Source organism: Mustela nivalis, assembly GCF_964662115.1.
Source record: "Mustela nivalis genome assembly, chromosome: 1".
Classification (NCBI taxonomy): domain Eukaryota; kingdom Metazoa; phylum Chordata; class Mammalia; order Carnivora; family Mustelidae; genus Mustela; species Mustela nivalis.
Window position 1 is genome coordinate 95274645 of NC_139020.1, and position 26034 is coordinate 95300678.

Here is a 26034-nt window from a genome sequence, read left to right on the forward strand (position 1 = left end):
AGCCAAAGGCAGAGGCTTAACCCACTGAGCCACCCAGGTGCCCCTAAATCCAAAAACTTAATGCCAAGGCCAACGTCAAGGAGTTCACTTACTATGTGTTCTTCTAGAAGTTTTATGACTTCATGTCTACATTTAAGTCTTGAATATATTTTGAGATTATTTTTGTGTATCATATAAAATAGGGGTCTGGTGTCATTCTTTTGTTTGTGGTTGTCCAGTTTTTTTAGCACCATTTATTGAAGAGACTATAATTTCCCTACTATATATTCTTGGATCCTTTTTTGAATATAATTGACCATATATACTTAGGTTTATTTCTGGGGTCTATTCTGTTCTGTTGATCTATGTGTCTGCTTTTTACACCAATACTATACTGATTTGATTACTACAGCTTTGTAATACAGTCTAAAATCAGAAGGTGTGATGCTTCCAGCGTTGTTGTCTTTTCTCAGGATTGCTTGGGCTATTTGGGGTCTTTTGTAGTTTCATACAAATTTTAGGATTGTGGTTTCTATTTCTGTGGAAAGCACCATTGGAATATTGAGAGGGATTGTGTTGCATCTGTAGATCACTTTGAGTAATACAGACATTTTAACAATATTAATTCTTTTAGTTTATGGACATCAAAATGTCCATACCTGTTTCCATCTATTTACATTCTCTTTAGTTTCTTTTATTAGTATCTTATTGCTGCACAGATCTTCTGCTTCTTAGTTAAATTTATTACTAAGTATCTTAACCTTTTTGATATTATTGTAAATGGGATTGTTATCTTAATTTTTCTTTCTGATATTTCATTTTTATAAAAACACAACTGATTTTTGTATATTGATATTTTTCTCTTGCAACTTTTCTGAAATTATTTATTAGTTCTGACTGTATTTGGGTGGAGTCCTTAGGACTTCCTATATATAATATCATATCACCTGCAAATAGAGACAATTTTACTTCTTCATTTCCAATTTGGACACATTTTATTTCTTTTTTCTTGCCTAATTGCTTTGAATGGGACTTCTAGTGCTATGTTGAATAAAAGTAGTGAGAATGGGCACCCTTGTTTTGTTCCTGATCTTGGAGGAAAAGCTTTCAGCATTTCATGATTGTATATGATGTTAAGTATGGACTTATTATTTATGGCCTTTATTATGGCCATTATTATTGAGAGTTTTTATCATGAAAAGATACAGTGTTTTGTCAAATGCTTTTTCAGCATCTATCATGATCAGATGGTTTTCATCCTTCATTTTGTTAATGCAATATGTCACATTAATTTGTAAATGTGGAACCATCTTTATATTCCACTTCATCATGATATATGATCTTCTTAATGTATTGATGAATCCGGTTTGCTAATATTTTGTTGAATATTTTTGCATCTATGTTCATTGGGGATATTGGCCTGTGATTTTCTTTTCTTGTAGTGTGCTCATTAGGCTTTGTTATCAGGTAATATTACCTCATAAAATGAGTTTGGATGCATTCCATGCTCTTCAATTTGGGGGAAAACTTTAAGGGAAATTGGTATTAGTTTTTCTTTAAGTGTTTGGCAGAATCCAGAAGAGATGTATTTTGGAAAGCAATGGAATGAAGAGATAAAATCTGGAAAGAATAAGGAGGGTCTTATGGTTCAATCTGGGGCATTTAGTCTAAAATAATAAGAAAGAAGCAGACAGTAAAAATTTTTATTTAAGTAGTGAAACAATGAAAGTGATGTTTAGTGAACACTAATCTGAACTGCATTTTTTAAAAAAATATTTGAAATGACTTGTTTCCATTTTGAATAAAAAATCTTTTTTTTTTTGCTCATGAATTTCTAAAACATCAAAATGAGTGTTAAACTATATTTAGTTTTCATCTGTCTCGTTATAGCTATTTTAAAATTCACAGTACAAGTTTTTTGTATATGCTCTTGAGTTCCTGTTCCCTTGGAATGCTTGCAATTTTAGTCTTAGAAGGAGTTGAATGTGTGTACATTTTAGCTGATGGTGATTAAATCTTTTTCTTTTTGGGTTTGCCACTATTATTATCTATAACTTCAAAAACCTATGGCATACAGAATGGCTTGGGAGATGGTCTAGAGTCTAGATGACAGTGAGAGCAACTATGAGTTTACTGCAGTAATTCAGTCATGTGACAGTGATGGCCACAGACAAGGCCAATAATAGAGAGTTCTGGGAAAGCATGACAGGAATAAAATTGGAGAAGCAGTGGGATGTTAAAACTCTGAAAGCAAAATTTTTTTGGGGGGTAAAATTGGCTTTGAGGTGGACCTGATGGGCATCCCTAATATGCTGAGAAGGGGTGAGATATCCAAGTAGATGTCACGTACATAATATTTATCTTTGTATGAATGTAAGAGTGGTCAGGATATGTTAATTCTCATCATGTTAAATCTTAGGCAAAATAAATTTAAATTTAAATACATGTTTAATAGAAAACTTTAAAATACTCATAAAATTTTTAGATGTGCTGGAGTCTTAGATTTTTCTTTTTGATGATATTCATTTTATTTACAAACAGAAAATAGAGGAGTGTTACAGACTCCTTTTCCATCATCTCATTTATTCTCATGAACTATTTTCATCTGATAAGAACATAATGCAGACCTCTGTGTGAGGTCTGTGTGTGTCACTCCAAATCTCACACAAATCTCTGTATGAGATTTGGAGTGACCTCACCTCTTTGTGGTTTTCTCTTTAAGATTCTGATAGGGCCAATTTGTCAGTGTGTGCTTAAACCCTTTAAATGACGTCCTATTGATGAGTTAAGACAAAAATCCCTAGGCTAGAGAAGCTGCGTACTCATCCTCATCTCCCACTACTCTCTGTTCTCCTTTGCCAACCTCAGCAACCTCCAGGCTTCCTCTAACTTTAGGGCCTTCTGCCCAGAATCTTCTTTCCACCCTACCTTCCGAACCCCAGCCTCATTGCTTGCTTAGTACTGAGCTGTCTTTCAGTCCTTGGGTTTAGCTAGGTTGCCTTGTATAACCTCTCATAACCCCACGACTTTTTTTTTTCTTAACACAATCTGTAAGTATATGCTTATGCATGTGATTTAAGTCCCTTTCTTTGACAAAATTAACTTTCATGAGGGCTGAAGTCCTGCCTGTGCTGCTCACCATGTATGCTGGTGACCTAGCATAGCATGTATTTGGAAAAGCTGGATGACTAAATACTGGCAAACATACCAAGGAGTCTGGGCTACTGAGCCCATCGCAGACTCATGTGTTGCTGAGAGAGCTCTGGGATCTTGTGGCACTTGTGTCCTCACCCAAGTACATCTCTGGATAATGTTTGGAAAGCCAGGTCAGTTCAGAGTATGTCTTCACAGAGTACTACAGGATTGATTAAGCATATAGGACATTGTTCCAGATGAGAAGGGAGCATTATCCTGACATTCTTTATGATAAAAAATACTGCATGTGCATTTATTAAAATATCAAACAAATGTAGTGTTAAGAAAATAACAAGCTTGTGCAAATGTGGTGATGCTCAAATTAAACTTAGCCTATTTTACTTACTTTTTAATCTACTTAAAAAAAAAAATTCCCCAGATCCTATCACTTTTGTTCTAGACAGGATTGCTTTTCACTTCAAAGTGTTGTAATAAAAGTAATTTTATGAAAGCAACTTGTTTACCTTATAAATATGAATGAGCTCTTCTCAGTATACTGGAGCCAAGATTTCTCTTTCCTTTTTTCCTGACCTTAACATCAAATTTTCTTTTCCCCCAAAATCAAGGTTTTTTTAAAATTTTTATTTTTTCAAAAGTCATGTTTTAAGCTATGCTCTGCTTCTGAAGAACTGAGGGAATGTTTATTTTTTTCATGCAGGTGTTTTCTTCTAACACAAAAATAAAGACAGAGCTTGTCTGCTTCTTTATACCCTTGGAATCTGGTCCTTTCTATAATATATGTACATTTGAACCACTAGCCTAAATAGGCAGCTCTCCTAAGAGATACTGAAACATCATGCATGGCATAGTAGTGCCACCAAGATTTGCACAGATATGGATTCTTTAAAAACCGTGAATTCTCCCAAAGTTTGCTTCCAGTATCTCATCACAGCAGTTTGCCTATTTTACTTACTTTTTAATCTACTTATTTTCTCATCATGCATAGTTATGACATTGCACAAGTATGCTGTCTTTTAATTGAAAAATTACTAAGAAAATTATTCTCAGCTACAATTTCGTTATATATTAACAAAATCAGTGGTTTAATAAGTTTGATAGCCTTTAGTTAATAAGTATAGTCATATCAAATTAATGAGTATTATCTCAAATCAGTTGCTTTCACTCATTTCTGTATCCTCAAGAGTTGTGTATTGTAGTTCTATAAAACTCACGAAATTTCAATAGGTAAAATTTACTACCTTTGCAATGACACCACCTGTCATGGTATCTGATTTCTTTAAGTCATTGTATTTTAATGTTTATCAATTTGGAAAAAATTAAATACAGTAACATCTGCTACTTTTATTTATAATATACTGAATTCCAGCATTGTCTTCTATACAGAGCAGACATAATCAGATTTTTACATCCTTGATTCTAGTTTTATACAGACTAAGAACATTCCTGAAAATATTTAAATCTTTAAATCCAATTGCCCCAGAACAAGTAGCAACATACTTGTATTTTCCCCTTCTGTGGAAGTAGCCTTAGGAATCCCATGAAGTCAGTTTACCTCAAAGTCTGGTGGGGAAAGAATAGAGCAAGGTTGTTAGCTAGGGCTGTCCATGTATCACAATGGAACTCACAATGGCCTAAAGCTCTAAATAATCCTGAAGTTTTCAAAGACTTGCTCTCTTAAGGAGGCCGCATTTCTCAGGCCAACTTTCTAAGTCAGAAGCTAATAAATACCCTCAACCTGCTTGCCTTTCGCAGATATGTGTCACAGACAGTACAGATAATTTCTGCTGAATTGAACATGTAATGAAGGAATTTATAATCAGTTCTAATGTATTTGAGACCTAAAGTATATTAGACCTTCATCAAAGAGAAGGATAAAAAGCAGCATTAATATGGGTGGATAGTAATTATTTCAGGGCCTCATAATTATTCTCCAGTTAACTACAGAGAAATGCTGATATTTTTATTCCTTTTTTTAAAAATAAAAGGCACTTGGTCAGATCCTAAATTGTAAGACTGCATCATAAGTCCTTTGTAAAGGCCAGCACTTTGAATTATGCTTATATTAATGGCATAGAAACTCTTGGGATTTAAATGAGTTCAAAGTTCATGGTTAGGAGCTCCCTTTACCTTCATGGTTAGGAATTCCCTTTACCTTCCTAGTCCTGTTGGTTCACCACTGAATCTATTTATTGCCTATAGGAGATATAAAATATAGTAATTACTCTCACTCCCTTTCAAAATGACAGGAGGTCCACTTTCCTATTAACTCTAATGAGAGTTATGTGTGCATTCCTCAAGGAGGACAGATCCTATAGTTTCAAGGTAAAATAAATCACTTCTCCAGGTTTAGGGGACTCATTCGCTTTATATTTTGGTGCTTTAAGGTACCATTTAAACTGCTTAGTACTGAAAATGCACTGTTTATAGTTTAAAAGAAGCATAAGCTATGGTTGGAATGTTGTTAATGATTGCTGTACATTTTTGTTGAAGGATAAATATTTTACCCTTTGGGGAAATAGTGTTGATCACTTTACAAGAAATACATGGTCTCTAAAATGTGGTGGTATAATTTTTTGTAATTAATGACAATCACCTCTTACTATATTTTATTTCAATTAAAAAAACTTTAACATTTGTTATTATATCAAATTATGTCAGTGTAGAATAAATTAAAAATGAGCCGGATATCCTAGATATCTTAGAAAGAAGGAAGCTCAAAGCAATAGGCTATTTTCCTTCCAGCCTGGGAATAAGGAATCTTGATATCATGTAGGGATCTGTTTCTGTAATCCACAAGCATATGTTTACTCTGTCTGAGGCTTCCTTAGAGAAACCAATGTTGGGTTTTTCAATTTGCAATGCCGGACCTTCTCAGATATTTGTTTCTTGTGTGTTTAAGCATATGAGATAAAGGAAATATGGGGTTTTGTTTTATTTTTATAACCGTTTGGCCAAAAACTGTTATCAGCCCTCAAAAAATCAGACGTGTAAACAATTCTTGATGTTAAGAAAACCCAGTTATGCTGAAATTATGAAAATATTGCTGGAACCCATACTGTGGGAACAATTTAATATCATACAATAACAGATTTTGTTTAGTATTCAGTAAGTGTGCTTCTTTAGTTGGAAGAATTTGACTTAACCTTTTTCCAAGATAATGATGTCCCCATCTATTTATGATTCTGAATATCTATATCTGTTTGTAACTTTTCAGATTTACTATAGTAAAAGATGTTTCATCTCGTGCATGTATGTGATCATTATCCCACCTCAGTTAAGAGGCATGCAGTTTCCTGATAAGACTGCAGCAAAAAAAGGTGGTTCAACTATTCTATCCATGGAAAAGTCATCTCATGGTATATGCAGTATCATTTCCATGGCTTCCTTATTTATGCAGACCCAGAGTCATATAGCAACTGAGAACTATGTCCCATGTGCAAACAAGTGACAGATCATGTTTTCACAAAAATTCTCTTGCTATCATATCTTGTGCAAACCCAAGAACCAGCTATAATTCTTCTTCTTCTTCTTCTCCTTCTCCTCCTCCTCCTCCTCCTTCTTCTTTTTTTAAGAGTTATTGATTTATTTGAGGGGGGGGGAGGGGCGTGGAGAGGGAGAGAGAGTCTTAAGCAGACTCCAGCCTGAGCACAGAATTTGGGGCAGCGTTGAGCCCAAACCCAGAGCTGGTTTCAGTCACTTAACCGACAGCACCACCCAAGAACCAGCAATTCTGTGTGTGTGCAAAGTATGTAAAACTACTGGCTAGGTGACTGTAGAACCTGAATGATTTCCTGAAGAATTGCCTCGGGTATCCTAGCACAGGAAAGAAAGACACTTCATCTGAATTGTTCAAAAGAGGCCTGAACAAAGTAATGAGAGTCAATTTAATTGTGATGGGTTTTATATGTGTCTCCAAATGTTAGTGAACTGATGATTCAGCAAAAAAAAATTTTGAACTCACACTAATGGTTTCTTAATAGAGCCAAGAATTAAGCAAATTAAGTAATTTACCTAAAATTGGAAAGTAGATAGTGGTTTGGGTAGCAATAAATAATGACCACTGCACTTAATCTGTGTTGTCTTAGTAAATCAAGCTATAATTTTTATACAGCATCCTTGAAAATAGAAATGCAAGAAATCATATTTGTTGAGGTATGTTCATTTACTGTTTAAAGTAGTTAAAAGAAAAATAAAAAGCTTGAAAATAATTTTCCAAGCCTAATATTTTCCATGGTTTTCAAACTGGAAATATTTCAAATATAGTTTTTGATACAGCAATTTTTAAATTTAAATCCAAACTATCTCTATTTTTCAGAAATATAGCTACATTGTTGCATGGACATCCAAAAACATTGAGGGTATTTTTTTGCACTAAGCAGGATCATGTTAAAGAAATGTAGATTTCTGTGAACTTGCAACAGAGTGTCAATTAACATAGACTTGTTTTCATCTAGGTTTTCTCTTAATGGAATGATTGCTTACAAGAGTGACTATAAAAGCATATCACTCAATTTATTGTGTACAGCTCCTCTGTCTATATTTGGAATGACCTTGAAACCATGACCTTACAAGGAGTAGTCAATGGGTCACTTCAGTAACATCATTAATTTCTCCAATTCTAATCTTTTGATCTTTACCAGTTAGTGCTGTTTTTCAAGGCTGTTTCTCTGCACTGATGAAACATAACTGGATTATATCTCTTTATTTCCCCTTCCATGGTGTTTTCCATTCTTTGAGGGTTCTGATAATAGGTATAGTCTGAATTACAAACATAATGCACAGTAATCTCTGAAAAGACTCAGAAGACTTTCTCGAAATGTTTAACAATTCTTCCTTATGAAGTATGCTTACAGTTAATGCCTGCTTCTTTTCTATTTATATTATTGAAATCAATACATGACTTTCAGTCTTTTTTTCCCCTTCCTTTTTCTATGACTGTTATTTTATGCATGACAAAATTCTCTTGCTTACTGCTGTGTTTGGCTGTCTTTTAACTTGAGTGTCCTGTGTTTGTAATGATTGCTTTTGCATGAGGATTATGAAATGTCATACAAATTAAATGGTTGTGGAAATGAAAAGAAATGTGGGGCTTCACTTGCTTTTTTTTGTGTGCTGAATATGTCAATGATGTGACACTTAAAATTACTTTCAAGTGGCCTTTGATTTCCCCTTTGGTGTGCTTCTTTATTCTAGCAAATTAATATTGTTAAGTATAATAAAACATTTATTAAACATTCACAGTGTTTTATATAATTATTATCCTAAAAATGATTCCTTTATAAATAACTATACTGGACGTGAAATTGCAAGAAGACATAATTCTGTTATATTACTAAATTGTTTACGAAATGTAAGCCTTGACTCTGTAACTAACTTAATAACCAAACACTGACTTCTATTGATGCTACCGTTGCTCTACAGAGTGATGAGATTATCTGTTCATACTTTTTTGCAGGTTGCAAATGTCTTAAATCCACAGCTAATGTTTAATTAAAACACATGGGGAAATATTTAATGACAAGTAATTTTAAAAAGTCACAGTTTTGAAAAATGTATGATATAAAAAGGTGTAAAATCCAAGTGTTAATGCTCTTACAAAAAATTAGGAGAAAAAAAAAGAAAAGAAAACACCCTAAAAATGTTCATATCTCTGTTTTCCCTAATGTTATTATATCGTCCCAAATTAAAGATGAGTTTGGCCTACTTTCTTTATTGTTGTCACCAATTCAAATTAGAAAAGACACTGAATAAATTAAGTTCTTTCAGCTAAAACTGTTTACTTTTTTTATGCAGTGGATATTTAAAAAAAAAAATCATTTCCTTTGCTTATGACTTGAGTTTCAAACCATAATGTATTTTTTATGCTGGATGCATTCACAAACCAAATCTTCTATAAGATATTTTGGGGAGAGGGATTCTTTTTTCTTAAACAAAATAGATAATCAACTTTGACTTAACCACTTCCCCACTCTTTTTGGAAATATCCTTGAGAATTTTAGTATTTGAATTTATTTTTTTCCCCTCAGTCTTGTTTATTCTTGAATTGTCTTTTTTTTTTCCCTCCATTTCTCCGTTCTCAATCCTAGGTCCCCTTACAAAGAAACAGACAGATGATTTAGGTGATAATGACGGTGCTGAAGATGAAGGTATTTTTTTTTCCACCAAATCTATTTGCATGACAAGGGCCTCAATCACTTTTTCCACTCCTTTCTATTTTTTTACTTCTTGTCTTTTTTTGAAGAGTTGTTTTTAATTCCTGTTTTTGATGTGTTTTGTCTTCTTGCTTGTTGTTACACATAAATATACATTTTTAATTTTTAAAAAAAAAAGAATGTTAAGTTTTACATTTTGATGCCAACCATTAAAATGTTTTAGAAAGAGGGGCATTTTTTTTTGTTGTTTTCTTGAACTGACTTTTGATATGTTCCATCCCATGTTTTGACTGAAATTTGTCCACATTCTTTGAACTAACAACCTCTCCCCCTGTAGTCTTTCTGTACCCATTTTGCATGTTTTCTAATCTATGTAAATATTTTACCCAGTATCAAAATGTGTTTCATTTTTACCTTTGACATTTGTTTAAAAAGAACCCCATACCCAATAAAATGAAGGACAACCAAAGGCTGATATAAAGTGTTTCTTGAGCAATATAATTTATATGACAAAAATGCTGTTTTCTATTGATTTGCTTAAATATTATATAAATAAATTCAATTGTATAGATAAGACAGGCATTCCACCTATTCAGATAACTGTAGTAAACACTGTGCAATCACTTCAGTACTCCAGGCAGATTTGATGGATAGCCTTTCATTTCAAAAGCACATAATTTTTAGCCTGGGTTACGGACATGTTCTGATTTTCTGGGTATTGCCAACGATAAGCAATAAAACATATACTACTTTCCTAATATCAAAATTGTTTTCTCTTTCTAACTTTCTTATGACATACAATTCTGATATACTCTGTACATGGAAGTACTTGCTAGATTGATTTGACACTTCTCATTCCATTGTGTACCTTTACCTGGTGTTAGGTGGAGTATCCAGAGGGGCCCATTGATATTTTCAGTTCACCTTCAGTCCACTTAGGACTTTTTTTTAAAAATGCTAACCTAGTTATGATTCTTTGAGAAGTGACTCATGTTATCCCAGGTTTAAAAGTAACTCCCGGAGCCCTAGAAATCAAATCTCATAACGATATCAATAATACAGTATGAATGGCTTTCCAAAATAAAATAACCTACAAGCAGTTCAGCAGAAATGCTAGTTACATGACTTACAACTGTGAATGAATATGTCCTTACTAAACAACTTGAATTATCTTCATTTAGATATTTATTTAATAAACTACTTCACAGAAAATCGAATTATAGAGGTGAAGTATTGAAAGCTTAAATATTATATTGTGTTTTAGCATTTTTATAACATTTAAGAATTATTTTGATTAAATGAAATTTATGATCTCTGATTAAAAGCACATTTACCAGGGTGCCTGGGTAGCTCAATGGCTTAAGCCTCTGCCTTCAGCTCAAGTCGTGATCTCAGAGTCCTGGGATCCAGGGGAACCCAGCTCTTTGCTCAGTGGGGAGTCTATTTCCCCCCCCTCTCTCTCTGCCTGCCTCTCTGCCTACTTGTGATCTCTCTCTCTGTCAAATAAGTAAATAAAATCTTTAAAAAAAATGCGTTTACCATGAATCCCAATAGTGAATTAAAGATTAAACACAAAGCAGTCATTAATATTTGAAATAAATCATTATAGCTGTCCATGAGTTATCATTTTGAATGCTAAATAGATAAAAATAAACTTATAATATCAAAATGCAAATTGTGTATTTTAAAAATATTGTTGGAAATCAGAAGTTTTCAAACATTCGAGACATTTGTTGACTGTTTTCTCACAGCTTTAAGAAGTCTGCTTCCACTTAGGGGCTTTGGGATTTGCTGAGCCCTTTGAAAATCCTTAACTCCTAGACATTTGTTATTTAAATAATACTTAAGTATAAAGAACTTCTTAGTGTGTCGCTTTGTAAACTCTAAATTTTCTGAAAGAACTCACAAAGTTAGTATACACAATTTTCCTGTTTAAAAAATACTTCGCTGATTTAATGCACTTCTTCTCTTTTGATAAATAGCAGCAAGTAAGACATTTACAAGTTTACAAAAGATACTTCTGAGCCACCATAACGAGCTAAACCCCATAAATGTGAATCTGTTTTACAGACCTCTCGAAGCACATTTAACATTTTTAAATAGCCATTAAAAATGTACTAAAACCCCTGTTTAAATTGGCAGGTAGTATTCAGGTTAAGTACTAAGCCAGTCAGTCACAAGACTTACCAAATCAATATATATTTTTAAATGCTCCAAAGTATAGAATGTAAGAGCAGTCAGTTCAAGTTGAGTCCACTCGTCTGTGCTGTTGTTTTGGATGCTTGTTAAGACAGCGAAGACAAGAAAGATAAATTCAAATATTCTTCAGGATAAAAAAAAAAAAAAACTTTGTAGAAAAGTCTGACCATCTTCTATGCAGTTCCTTTTACAATTATTTTGTAGACATGAGTGGGAATAAAAACCAAGGCCAATTTTCGTTATTGATTTGTTCCAAATTATGAATCACCATCACTAGACATAAAACCACAAATATAAACTACTTGACAAATACTTTTTACTTTAGTCAGAAGTCAAGTTACTTATTCTCCATTATTCACTGATAACTGAAATCTTTACTTGATTTCTCAGCCATTGAACTCAGAGGCTACCAGGGATATTGACTGGAGGTGCTCCTCATTCACTTAAACTAACCCAAGGCTTCTTAGTGGAGCACTATTCATTACTTCTAATTCTCCTCCGTGTCTTTACCGTTAGTTATTCTTTTGCCATCTTTAGGCCAGTTGCAGTTTTTATCACTTTTCATTTGTGTTTTATAATTACCAAAAAACTACATATTTCATAGGCTATTTCCATAGTTTCAAAAAGACTAATCTGAAGTGATAAAAATGAGTCAAAGCAACACTGTAGATCCTACCAATTTATTTTGGGAATATAGGAGATATTTAAAATTCTTTTAATTGTGCTAGGATACTTTAATATTAATATTTCAATATTCAGATACAATTTTATATTTTAAATATAGCCTTTTAAAACTGCTCTTAAAGATTTTTATATATTTTTTAACTAAAAATTATGTTTAGCCAACACTTCTATATTCCTTTGCTGGTTTGGAATGAGGTTGGTACTTGAGGTTGGTAGAATTAGTAAAGGCGGACACAAAAACGTCTTGAAATATGCCAGAGAAAAATTTAGTTGAGGCAATACCCCACGATTTAAAAACTATTTAATGCCAAAAACTCTCAATTATTGGCAATTCAGAACATAATGAGTTTTTTTTCTTAAGAAAAGGAAACCAATAAGCATATTTAAGGAGTTATGTGACTAATAATTATTCATTAAGACCGTTAAAGGGGGTTGTGATTTCCAAACCCTGGTTGTCAGACACAAATAAATCCCCATTAATTGCTCTAGATCTGTTGACATTTGCTACATTGCCTTAAAATTTTGGTTTATCAGGAAGATAAAATAGTTATTAAAATTTAAAATAGAGCTATCTACTCAGATTCCAAGTCTATTACTTTTTTAACTTGAAAAACTACATACTTTCCTACCCTAAATAACCATCAGTGTAGTACTTCTCCCTTTACCATCCACTCTTTTCAGAGACTTAGATGCTTGGTAAGGCCTTAAAAAATGCACATAACAGAAAATATAAACATGTTTTATGAACTTTTGTATTTTTACTGTACCTGAACTAGTGTTTTAGTCTCTGAGAGTGGTTTTGATTTTAGTAAAATCAGTAGCAGCTGCTTAGGTAAAATCAAAAATATTAGGTGAAATCCACCTTAGTTATAGAGAGAAACATGAGACAAGATTTAGAGGGATGACTTGGGTCTAATAAGTTCATCATAAATTACTAAAGTACATCAAATACATTTGCACCAAAGACATAATGGTTCCTTAAAATTTTATTAAAATGATGACATTAGCAGATGGTATTCAATAGTAGGCTATCTGATATATTATTTATAAAGATTCTGTCTTTTAAAAATAAAAGTAAATATAGATATAATTTACACTATTTTTATTTATTATTATATTTAAACTATTTACTATATATTTATATTAAAAAGACCTATATACTATGAAGAAAATAAAGTCTAGGATAGACCCCTGTGATAAAAACACTATCATAAATAGAACTCCAATTATCCTGTAATAGAAATATGACATCTTTCCAAACTTTATTAGCAATTTTAAAGGTTGTTATATGCAAGAATTTTACTTATTTTGATAATTAGTATCAAAATTTGGTAATTTTCATGAATGTGACTTTTTAAAAAATTTTATTTATTTATTTGACAGAGAGAGAGAAAGAAGCAGGTAGAGTAGCAGGCAGAGGCAGAAGGAGAAGCGGGCTCCCTGCTGAGTAAGAAGCCTGACTCAGGGCTGGATCCCAGAACCCTGGGATCATGACCTAAGCCAGCCAAAGGCAGTTGCTTAACCAACTGAGTCACCCAGGCGCCCCTCAAATTTTGATAATTACCCGATATAGCATAAGCTTCACGATTACTTCACGCAAAAAGAAATATTGTTCAGAACATAGGACTAGAATCATACATAACTTTCCAGAAAAGAACTGCTTGATATATTAAGTTCTTAGACAACGTTGAAATCTTTGAGAGATTTGAAAACACAAATTGGAAATTCGAATCAGCCCAAACTATTCGTAATTCTTTCAAGTCTAACTTTTCCAAAGAAAAATAAAGAGATACCACTCAAAAAATCTCGTGGGATGTATTGTCATATTTTCAGTGTTTCCTGACAATGTCCACTTCATTCTGTTATTAGGTATAAAATGTGGCAAGTTGTCTCAATGTGTGCCTGTATTGTTTTCCAGGTGAACAGAATGGTTCTACCAAGATTTCATTACAGTTCACAGTTGGTGCTTTGTAATTCTATGTAATTTTAATTAAAGAAGAATTCTCAAACAGCCTCCCTCTGTGCTACCTACAAGCATACAATTAGCAGAGTACAGTGTCTGCTGTGAACAGTCAGTTAATGATTTCAGTTTAATAATTTATTACTGCTTCTTCGGTGCCAGCCATCCTAGGAAAATAAGCTAAAACCGTATATAGCAAACAGACATTTAAAAATGGAAGATAGTTAAAAATTTCAAAAGGATTGTTTTCTCTGTGTAAGCGTAACATCTCCTCAAGCCCCCACATCTTTACAAATGAGTGAATACCATTTTCCCTCCTAAGGATTTAAGGAGAAAATAAATTTAAGTTTTCCTTCTAAATGTAGTTGTGTCTAATGGATAGTTTTGATGTCAAAGTATCCTCCTCTTACCACTTAAAAATAAGACACTCTTCTCAAGTACACTATTGGAAAGGAAGGAGGGGATTATGGTAAATTTATATACTGGTATTAAGTTAAATTTAAAATAGGCTTTTAAAAAAGTCTGAATTCTGCAGTGAGCTGTTTTCCTAACTTGCAAATCTGGACAAATGAGTTGAGCTGCCATTTCTGATCCTAAAAGGATTTTTAGTTTAAGGAAATCACTATTATAGCAGTAGAAAAGTTGAGGCATTTATATTAGTCACCTTTTCATAGGAAATGTAAAGCAGCATCTAAGTAATCACCAGATTTTTCAATGAGTTTATATTATATTAGTCTATTCTGAAAGCTGAAACCTCAGTTGCAAAGATGTAGGAAATTTAAGTTTGATAAAAAATGCCAAAAACAAAGGAACAAATCTACACTTTTAAATGGTGTTTTTTAATATTGTCATTAACAAAAAGAAAATACACTCAATCTAATTTAGTTTCAGTTGTGGGTAAAAGACATAATAGGACATTACTGTTCTATGTGTGTATGTGTGTATTCATAATCATATACATACATATATAATATTTTAATACTAGTTAGTTAAAACCATGCCAATATAAAGTGAAGTACCTACCTCTCTAGAAATTAGGGCATTTTTAATACCAATTAAAATTATCTTATGGTTCCCTTATACATTATTTCTAGATCCTTATTGAAAATTACAAAATTTGGGGAATGTGTCTTAGAAAAGCAAATGCAGTTGATTAAAAGTCAGAGCTGTCAAAGTCACTTTAACATCATCCTTAAAATTGGATACTTTATACCTGGTCTTAGCTGTATTTTATTTTATGTCTACATGACAAAATCATAGAGCGAAAATGGGACTAGGAAGAGTACAGGAGTTACACAAAGAGATGAAAAATTTAGTTTGTTTTCTTCTTCCAGAGGGCGGGGTTGGTGGAGTGAGCAGATAACCCAGACTTAATGAATAAATACCATTGAAGTGACAGTACCTTATGTACAACAACAAAAGTGCAGACTATACAGCCTAAACATTCATCTGTCAGTTGATACTTAAGTAGTGAAATGAAACTTTTGGAACCTAAAACATGGTATCGTAATTATGTTCACAAATTAGAGCATAAATTATTCAATATAATTATGATGCATTCAATAAAACCTTTATGGTAAATAAGAAATAGAGAACCAGAGTGTTTTATTCACAATAGCAGTGATAACATTGTCCTTAGCGTATCGCTCATAAATTCCATATGAGGTCTATGACATTGAAAAAAAAAAACTAGTTCTAAGACCCATTGTCATTCCTCCTTTTTGTTCTACAGTCACTTTAGAAATCAATCAAAAAGCACTAAACTTCACACCCATTTTCAATATGTCCAAGTTTTATAATTCAGTTTATAATTTTAAACAAAATTTTTGGCTAGAAAACAGTGAATACCTATTGCTATTTTCACAGTAGCTTTAATATGAGTTGCTGAAGAAACACTTTAACAAAACAGCAATTTGAAGAACTATATTAAAATCATTCTCTTTTGTCCCTAAAATGGAAAATGTATTCTTTGCTTCATTATGTATGTTTTTTGAGGATAAGGACAATTGCCAACCATTTGTTTTTCAGATATTCGGGACAGTGGGGGTCCCAAACCAGTGATGGTGTATATCCATGGTGGCTCATATATGGAAGGTACTGGAAATTTATATGATGGGAGTGTCTTGGCAAGTTATGGCAATGTGATCGTCATCACAGTCAACTATCGACTTGGGGTGCTTGGTAAGAAATCTCTTCTTTTCACCATTAATCCATGAAGTATGTGGTAGTTTGTTTTTATTTGTTTTGTTTTCTTTGCTTTGTTTCACTCATGTCTATGCTTGTTGACTTTCTTTGAACCAAAATTTTTGATATTTTTAATAAATTCTGTAAGTGCGTTCACAAATTACTTGATGGAAGACAGGTAGGGATTTTAAAATTTGAAGGTAAAAGATAGTGAAATTATTCACATTGTTGAGTGATGTTTTCCCTGGTTTCACTTGATAGATCTGTGAAAGGCAACAATTCCAGGGCCTTTCTAAAGAAGAATTTGTCCCCGGACAAATTTTTCCTTCCTTTTTTTTTTTTACAATGCCATGAAATTGCCTGAAATTTGACACGAGTTTAAAAAACAAGTTTATAAGTCTCTTCGAGAATATGTGTATGGACTGGCTTTGTGAAAACATTTTCTGTCATTTTGGTATAGGTTTGGGTTTTTCAAAGATTTGTCAGGTAATAATTAGAAATATTTGTCTAAATGTATTTACAGTGAATTATTTGCTTTGGAAAACATTGATTTTATAAGGTGATAAAGAGTTCAAGTCAATAATGTATACTCATGTAAAACAAAGTCAAATTGGGTATCCTTGGTTTTGAAGAAAATATAGGGAAATATTATTTGTAAAATATCAAGTACTCTGAAATAGGCATATTGTTTTATGTAATAACCCATTATTAAAAGGTAAACTTGATATCCTACTTGTATAATTTTATTTTTATAGTATTGACATAATTATGGGACTAAAATTACTTTATAATTTAATAAGACACATATATTATGGTATTTTAGTTAAGAATATTTGCTGACAGAGTACCATTTATCATAAAAGATTTCATCTTTTTAATCTTAATTGTTTTCAGAATCTTATCACATACTATATACTTTTTAAAGGCGTATAATTTATGCTGTTATTTGCAACAAAAGCGCACCTAACACTTTTAATCTCTGAAAGATTTTTAAAAAAGAATTTATGTTTTCCTTTATAGTAATTGTTCATATCATATATTTTGGTCTTTGAGGAGCAGTTATTTTTCCTCTTCAGTGTTAGTTACTTCTATGTAATTATAAGCCTATTTTCATGTCAATCTTAAGATATTAAAAAAAAAGCAGTAGCTTTTGTCGATCAAGTTTGTATGTCTTGGGGAAGAAGATATTTTAGCAATGCAAAGTGAAATCTTTTATGCTTCTACTTTGTTATTTTGAATTTGGAATATGGTGGATAATGGATATACTATGGCAAATGTAGGTGTAAAATATTTCTGTAACATTTTTCAAGTACACTTTAGTTCCAAATAGTGTCTGATCAGGCATTGCTTCAGATGTTCTTACAATTTCAGTGGGCAAGCATGAATGTTTTCCCAGCAATGAAAACTGTATATTGGAAAGTTGTATGAAGAGATGTTCATAATCATCTTCTTAATTTTAAATATCAGTGTTGTCCTTTGGTTTTTATGCAAGACTTTAAAGTGAGAATTTTCAATATTTTAATATATTTAATTTTATTATAGTATTCTTTATAGCTTAGTGGCTTTAATATTATTTTCATATTTTTCTGAATTTTTTGAGTTAAAAATCCTGAAGCGGTGACTAGTTTGCCAATTGAAAATTTAAAATTAAATGCCACATTCTGTACAGCAGTATTTTCAAGGACTTGACCATCCACTTAATCATATGTATTTATTTTATCAAAAGAAGTCTTTTAGTCAGACCTTCTTATGTTGCCTCATTCTGTTAGAAGTTGTATTCATATGAAGTAAGATTCCATAAAATGAACTGTTACATTAATAAAGCTTCTTAAAATAAATATAAACCTTATATTTATTTTAGTAAAGTATATAAATTTTAATAAATATAAATAAACAAACCTTAAAAATAAAGCCCATTTTTTATGTATAACTAACAAGGGCCTGACTTCAATCCAATTTGAATCCTATATTTATGTTCATATTCTATCCCTAAATACCACGCCCTGAATGACTGAATTGCAGGAGAATAGACTCAATAACTAAAAAATGAAGAAATCAGTCAATTGCTTGGTCTGTATAATGGCAAGCAGAGTTGGTGTTGATGATGGATGATTTTCTCAGTAATAGTTCAATATTTGTTCTGCTCTACTGTAATTTAGGATTTACCTTAGAGTTTGCTCCTTTGTTGCTCTTAAACATATCATATCCTGATAACCAGCATTAAAGACCAAGTGTCCTTTGTAGACCTCTCAATATGATAAAGTACAAAACTCTGCTAGTGAACATTTTTAGGTGCATTTTGGAACACTAGTTCTGGAAGAAATGTATGTATCTGGTCACTTTGTTCCTCAAATGTGTATTGGGCCTTGTGAAATATATTTAAATGAATTAATTCATGAGAAATAAATTATTGAAACATTTGTTTCAGCACACTTTGCATGTGAGGTATACCACAACCAGAACAACAGCTCATCTGACAACAATAGACTATAGGGTTCTTGCTGTTGTTAATAATTTGTATAACAGTAACAAGGTAAGCCAAGGTTTCTTGGGTATGGGATCCAAATGTATTGCTGTTTAGTTTTCATTTGGGCGAGTGCTGGAAAAGAGTCGAAAGTAAGATTTGGTCCCACAACAGAGGAAATCCTGAGCTATGTTTTGATTTGGATGCTTTGGTGTAAAGGATATGAATTTGGGGGTTCAATGTACAATTTGTCTAATTGCAAGACCATTGCTCTCTGAAGATTGATAGAAAAAAAATCAAGATGTCTGAAACAGGTAATGTAATTCATGTTGATTTGAATTTGCCATCCCAGAGGAGAAATATTACAGGCTTTATTTGTTTGTTTGTATTAGCAATAAGTAAAAATGTGATAATGTTTTAGTAATAAAATTCATACAGCTATCTAGAGGCAAGATTCCAGTTTAAAGCATTTCATGTTGAAAAAAAATTTTGTTCACTGCAAAGTAGAAGTGATATAGAAGAAAAATTATCTCCTATTACAGTATTGCTCTGATGAATCTAGAAACAGGTGGGAGTTAGTTGGTCAACTGGGACCTTTCGTGATTTCCTTTAGAGTGTTGACATAGACTACCCCTATTATAATATTGGAAATGCTATTAGTGATCATAAAGAAAGCTGCTAATAAGGTTGAAAGAAGGAAAAGGGGTACAGGCCACTGCCTGCTTCTCTCACTTCCCCTGTTTTGTCGGAGCGGTCTCTGTAACTGTATCTCATTCAGCTCATCCATCCAGCGAACATTTAGACTTTCACTTCTGGTTGTATACATTCTCTTTCCTCAGCCAGTTTTAACTCGCCATCCTCTCTTATTTAGCATATTGTTACATAATTTTAAAAAATACATTAAGACATAATTGTTAACAGAATTATTTTTTTTATATCACATAGTTAATAAAACTATCATAATGGAAATTTAGGGAGAAATGTTTTGATTATGTGCCCTTAAAGGAGGGAAATAATGTTGAATATTATGGTTGCAAATGGGATAAATATATATGCTTATGGACGAGAAGTGGAAGGAAATAAGAAATAAATTGCTCACCATTAGGATGGGATATTGTGCAATTAACAGTTTTGAAAATAGAAACTATCCAAACATGTTTTCAAATCTCAAAAATGAAAAAAAATGCATGAACTAATTTTGCATTAAAAATGTGTCTCAACTGCCTCTTTAAATTTAGAATAAAGTTAATAGTTATTTTTAGAGAAAATGAAAGTTTTATACCACTGTTAAGAACTAATTTAGGCAAACAAGACTTTTATCAGATGGAAGTTTAATGTTACTTTTATCTTGATATGGATATTTTAGAGACAATTATGTGTTCATAATTCTAACCCATGTGATTTGGCAAATTTTAGGAGTCTAGTGTTGTACTTAATAATCTAGTGGCTCTCTGGGGAAAAAAAAAGTTGAAGTTCATCTGCCTATATTTGAAGAATTACACTTTAGCTCACTTTATAATGCCATATAGGGCTAAATCATTTAAATCAAGTTTTTTTTTTTCCCCATATTTGAATCTGAGGAGGTTAGCAGCAAGGAGATTTGTAAAGTCTAGGTGATGCTTATGATTTAAAAAGAAAAGCATATTAACTTCTGAAGTGGCACAATGTTTTGTCATTATTCTTGGTATTTGCTGTGTCTTTTTTTTTTTTTTTTTTTTTGCATTGTTTTAATTTCAGTTTGGCTCTAAGTCCTAAAACAGACAAATAAAAATCTTTAAATGTGACCATATATTTGGGAGTAGTATATAATAGGATACCGAATTTTATATGATGTTCCTAATGTTTTCCTGGGAGGTAGACAATGGAGGCAAGCTGTCTTTGACAAATCAAAATGTCTTCATGGAACTGGTTTTATTTGAATGAGATCATGAAAAGCAATTTATCTCTGGGATTAACTGAAGGGAAGAGAGAAGCACTTTCTTTCAGTTTCCCTTTATTTATTCATACTCTTTCTACTTCATAAAAGTGGAGATAATTTGTGACAAAAGCACACATATAAATAAATTGTATAAAGGAGTACATATACTATAGAGAAAGGATACAGGAACTTAAGCCATGAACATGCATTGATATTGAATATAAATATATATCTCAATTTCCTAGAAGAAGGATAAAAAGAATAGTGAATTGAATTTCATAATTGTTACGTATAAATCAATAAAAAATGCACAGCTTTTTATCAGTATACTTTAGCAAAATTTATCATATGGCTTGTTCTTATTTGGAACAATGAACAATATGAAACCATGTGATAGTTTTGATGTCATTAGGAAATGCAGATATTCTCAGTATATGATTACTTATATTAACCCTCTGTAAAAGCCAAGGACATAATAATAAATGCCCATAATTTCTATAATGTCATTTCAAAAGACCTAAGCAAGTGCAATTCAAGGAAGATATTTGGTGATTTCACTTATAATAGGATAGAGCTAAAAACCAATTGAAAGCAATGGACAGTTAACTTGGTCCATAGATTTATTTTCTCAATTATCTTATATCAACTGGGTTTTAATAAGGGCTGATGGTAATCAATTTTAGATTGACTGCTAAAATGAGCTACTAGAGTAGCGATATCGTTTATATTTTGGAATAAAGAAACTTAAGACAAATAATGCTACAGGGCAAAGTAGACTATTTTTTCACTATTTTATCTGCTTCCTCCCAAATGATATCAGGTGGTTTGCAATAAAAGCAATTATTTAGTTACGCCACCAACTTAGAAATAAACCTAAAGTAAGCACGTCAATTAATGTATGTGTTAATTAAAAGAATTTTTTTTCCCAAAGTGTATTTTTGGTACATTCGTGTAGCCATTCATTCAATATAAACTGAGCAATATTATGTATCAGGCATTTTACTAGTTATTAAGGATAATGTGAAAAACATGATAGGCATGATCCCTGCCATCCAGTAAATTACTAGCTGTTAGGGAAGAGAGAAATTAAATTAATAATTATACAAATGATATCTTTTACATAGATAATGATTTAATGCAAAGTCAGCTTTCTTTACAATTACCTGGATGGTAAGTACTAGAGAAATGACAAGTGCTAGCCTATTCTAGACACTCAGAAAAGGTTTCTCAAAGGAAGTGACATTCAAGTTTCAATTTCTTATATTCTACTGAGAAGGCCTTTATCAAGATTCCCAAGGACGTCTAGTTTGTTAATTTCACTGGCCACTTCTCTGTTCTTATCTTACTTGATCTCTCCGTAGTGTAGGAGACAGTTAACTAGTTCCTTCTTAACATGCTTGTCCTTGGCATCATCCTAGGATTACTTCCTACCTCACTGTCTGTGCCTTCACACCTTCCTTCCCTCCTTCTCCTCTTACCCCATCTTTAAATGTTGAAATGCCGTTAAGCAGAATTTTTGGCTCCCTTCCATTTCCTCTTTTCAGTGTCTCCCCAGGGGACTTCATGCAATGCTCTAAATCTCCAAATACCATCTCTTTGTAAGTGACTTCCAAAACTGTATCTTCAGGACTGCCTATTCCTCAAAACTTCAGACTTATATACTTGTTTTTAAAAAAGATTTTATTATTTATTTGAGAGAGAGAGAGAAAGAATGCCCACATTAGCTGGGGAGAGTGGGGGGGTGGACATAGGGAGAAGCAGATTCCCTGCTCAGCAGGGAGCCTGATGTGGGGCTGGATCCTAGGACTCTGAGATCATGATCTAACCAAAGGCAGATGCTTAACCCACTGAGCCACCCTGGTGCCCCCAGATTTATCTACTTCTGCCTACCAACACCTCCATGGGGCTATCTAACAACTTTAGTGGCTAAAACATGTTAATTTTCACAGGTGTGTATTTCATTATCTTCCACATCTAGATTGTTATAATAACTGCAACAAGAGCAATAATCATAGTAGCCGCACTCATTGAGGATTTGTTGTATTCCATAAGCTGTTTTAAGCAGTCTATATTATTGGCATTATTAAATTTCCGCAATAACCCTATGAGGTAGAGTTGTTATTTTCCCAGTTCTTTAAGTGCATGAGTAGAGAGGTTAAGGGACTTATTTGAAGTCATACAGGTCAGAAGGCATTAAGTGGTGAAGCCAGGCTTCTAACCAGGCAGTCTTCTCTTCAACACAATACTGTACTAATGGCACTGGCACTGCCATCCTCCTGGATGATCAAGTAAAAACTGTAGATTTTTCCTGATTTGTCGCTCCTCTATGTTCAATAGCCAGTTCAGCTTCTCTTACTAAATTGTTCCAACATACATCCTGGATCTGCCTCCTTCTTTCCATTCCCCCCTTTACCAAACTCAGCTGAGTCTCCTCGAACTTCTGTAATTTTCCTCTTTCATTTTTGCTCCATATCTATAATCCATTCTCCATACAGCAAAATCAGATTATCTTTTCACAGTGTAAATTATACCAGCTCACTTTTCTGCTCACCACCCTCCACTGGCTTTCCATTAGTCACTTAAAATAAAATTCAAACTCCTTCCCTGACCTACCTAACAAAACCTTTCATAAATCTGTATCATGTATCTTTATCTCTTTGTCTGTTCCTCTTGTACCTATATCTTAGTTCATCTCAAAATGCTCTACATTTCAGTCCCAGCCACTTTTGTTCTTCATACACATGAAACTCATTCTCTTTTTAGATATTTTATACTTGCTGTTCGCTTTGCCTGCCCCAGAGCTGTGTTAGGACTCATTCCTGCCCTTCTAACCTTGGCTTGAACATCTCTTCTCAGAGCAACCATTCATGTTCAACCAATCTAACAAGAACCACCACATCACAAGTCATGTACTTTTTTAAAAAAATTCTTTGCATTATGTTGATCATACCTGATTATTTCCTATTTATATTTGGATTGTTTGATTTATTATAGTCTGGCTCTCCAAAGCCTAAAACAGTACCTGACACATGAGATTTGTTCAGAAAATATTTGTTGAATGGATTTAATGTGAATCCAAACAGTCAGCAGGTTTTAATCCAATGTGGTCATTGAGTGGAGGGTGAGGCTGAGTTTTAGGCACAGAGGAAAATCTGGGTAAACGCCAAAGAAAGAGAGAAGTTCGGTGTGTTAAAGGAGCTGAGTAAACTTGGATGGGATGCTTGGACTAAGGGGTAGGCAATGTCAGATAAGGTTGAAAACAGGCAGCAGGCCATGCAGAATCTCATTAAAGATGTAGGACTTCTAAGAACAATGAGAAACAATGATAGAACATTGAGCAGATAAGTGGCATGTTTAGATTTGCATTTCAGAAAGTGTGTTGAGCAGGCCTAGACTTTGATCAACATTGAAAATCTGCTATGGATACAAAAAATATGGCTTGTGCCTTATTAAAGTGAGATGCTTGGTAGAGGTGAATAAGGCAGATACTCTGCTCACAGAAGATTGAGGGACCAGCTGAACCTTGGCTGACTAAGGTGACTATGGGAATCTGTCTTTTATATAAAAAGCAATATAGAAATTTTGTCAATAGTGGAATGAATGATAATAGAATGAATCAAACCAACATTTTGCATTTTTACCACAGCTGCTTATTTAAATGACTTATTTTGCTTCTAATTATCTTACATCTCTTAATAATGGAATGAATCAAACCAGTATTATGGAGAGCTCTTTTGAATTCCTGCTTTGAAGGAGTGTGAATCAATATGATCTGTATTATTGCAGAGACTGGCCAATATAAGAGAACACAATAAATTACTGTATTATGATGTCTCCTTATTTATCTTTCCATGTTATTAATATGGCCTTATTTAAGCTCTTAGTTGACTAAAAATAAGTTTTGTTTGTTTTTTATTAGTTCTGGGAGGAAGTTGAGAGTATGTGGTTTATAATTTTCTTGAGGTATTAAGATCAGTCATTTGGAATAAGACCTCACAACTTGGAATAAAAATTTCCTTCATTCCTAGTCAAGGCGTTCTTCTGGATCCAGAATTGTACAACTACTTTCCAGCACTCAAAAGTTTGCAACTAACAAACCATAAACAAAAAGATATTCAGTTTCCTTTTCAGAGCAAAAGTCATCATCTAACTCAGTCTTTCATTTATTCATTCAATAATTCAGAGGCATTTGATAAGTGCCCAATATAGGTTCCTATTAGTTTGGGGGGGGGGTCGTCTGTGCTCATAGTGTAAAACAAAACAAAACAAAAATCAGACTCAATCCTTCTTCTCTGGAGAAATATTGACATAAGGTATATTGACATTAGACAAATTAACAAAACTATTGGTACAAATTTCGGTAAGTCCTTTCCAAAAAGATCAGGGTGTTAAGAGAAAGAATATTTGTGGAAGTGAAATGTAGAATGAAGGCCTCAGGAAACATTTCTTTGTACCTCTCACACTAGCATAGTCGTGGCTTTTTGATTTTTGGTTTTTTCCCACCATGCATTTACAAAATTAAATACTAAAAAACAGATAAAATATTTTGAAATAGTTTTAAAAGGATGCAAGATTAGAAGCCAAATAAGCCATTTAAACAAGCAGCTGTGGTAGAAATGCAGAAATACAAACAAACAAACAGACCACCCACAAACAACCAGGCACAATTCTCTATTTGAATTTAATGAGCAAAACTGGTTTGTAAAGTACACATGCACAGTGAAAGGATCCCAGAGGAGTGACTAGTCCTTCACTAGTGGATCTATCGAATGAGAATATAATTGTAGGACTTTCTAGAGACCACTGAAGATTTTTGCCCTCACCTGCCCTATGTTGCCTAGAATAGCCATGCAATGTAGTAAGTTAGTCGTGTAACTGATTTTTTTTTTGTAATGGAGATACAAGTATCTTCTCCCAGTGTCAGATTTTTTCCAGTGTGTTCCAAACCAAGTGAGAGCTTGCATTTTGCTTTTTAGTTTAATTTGTTTTCAAAGGATCCTTTCTCTCTCTGATGATCCCTCAATATGAAACCAAAGCTGTACTGCCCCCACCTTCCCAAGACCTAGGGCCATGATTCTTGATATTCTATCTACTTTCACTACTTTGCCTTAAAAAATATACTGCAATTTCATCTGCAAGGACACCCTATAATGTCTTTCTCTTTCTAAAGTTCTTCCTTAAATAATTTACTCCCATAAATATTTGGATATTGTTCCTTTTTCCTTTGTCTTTCTATTTTTAATTGACACAGTTTATTTAAAAAAAAAAAAACACCTTATATTTGTCTCCTTATTTCTATTCCTGTTGCTACTAGCCACTCACCTTGATTACCAGGTTT

The 26034-nt window shown here is 32.9% G+C and overlaps 1 protein-coding gene across 9 annotated transcripts in view; it reads left to right on the forward strand.

Moving 5' to 3' along the window:
• The window catches only part of NLGN1 (neuroligin 1), an 837951-nt gene that overhangs the window by 371230 nt on the left and 440687 nt on the right, over nucleotides 1-26034 (forward strand). For 6 of the 9 annotated variants that reach the window (XM_082688953.1, XM_082688951.1, XM_082688954.1 and 3 more), the window contains 2 exons: nucleotides 9222-9281; nucleotides 16159-16311. In XM_082688953.1, coding sequence (XP_082545079.1) covers nucleotides 9222-9281; nucleotides 16159-16311 — 213 coding nt within the window. The remainder of the gene's footprint in view (nucleotides 1-9221; nucleotides 9282-16158; nucleotides 16312-26034) is intronic. The other 3 variants (XM_082688956.1, XM_082688958.1, XM_082688959.1) reach the window with 1 other exon arrangement.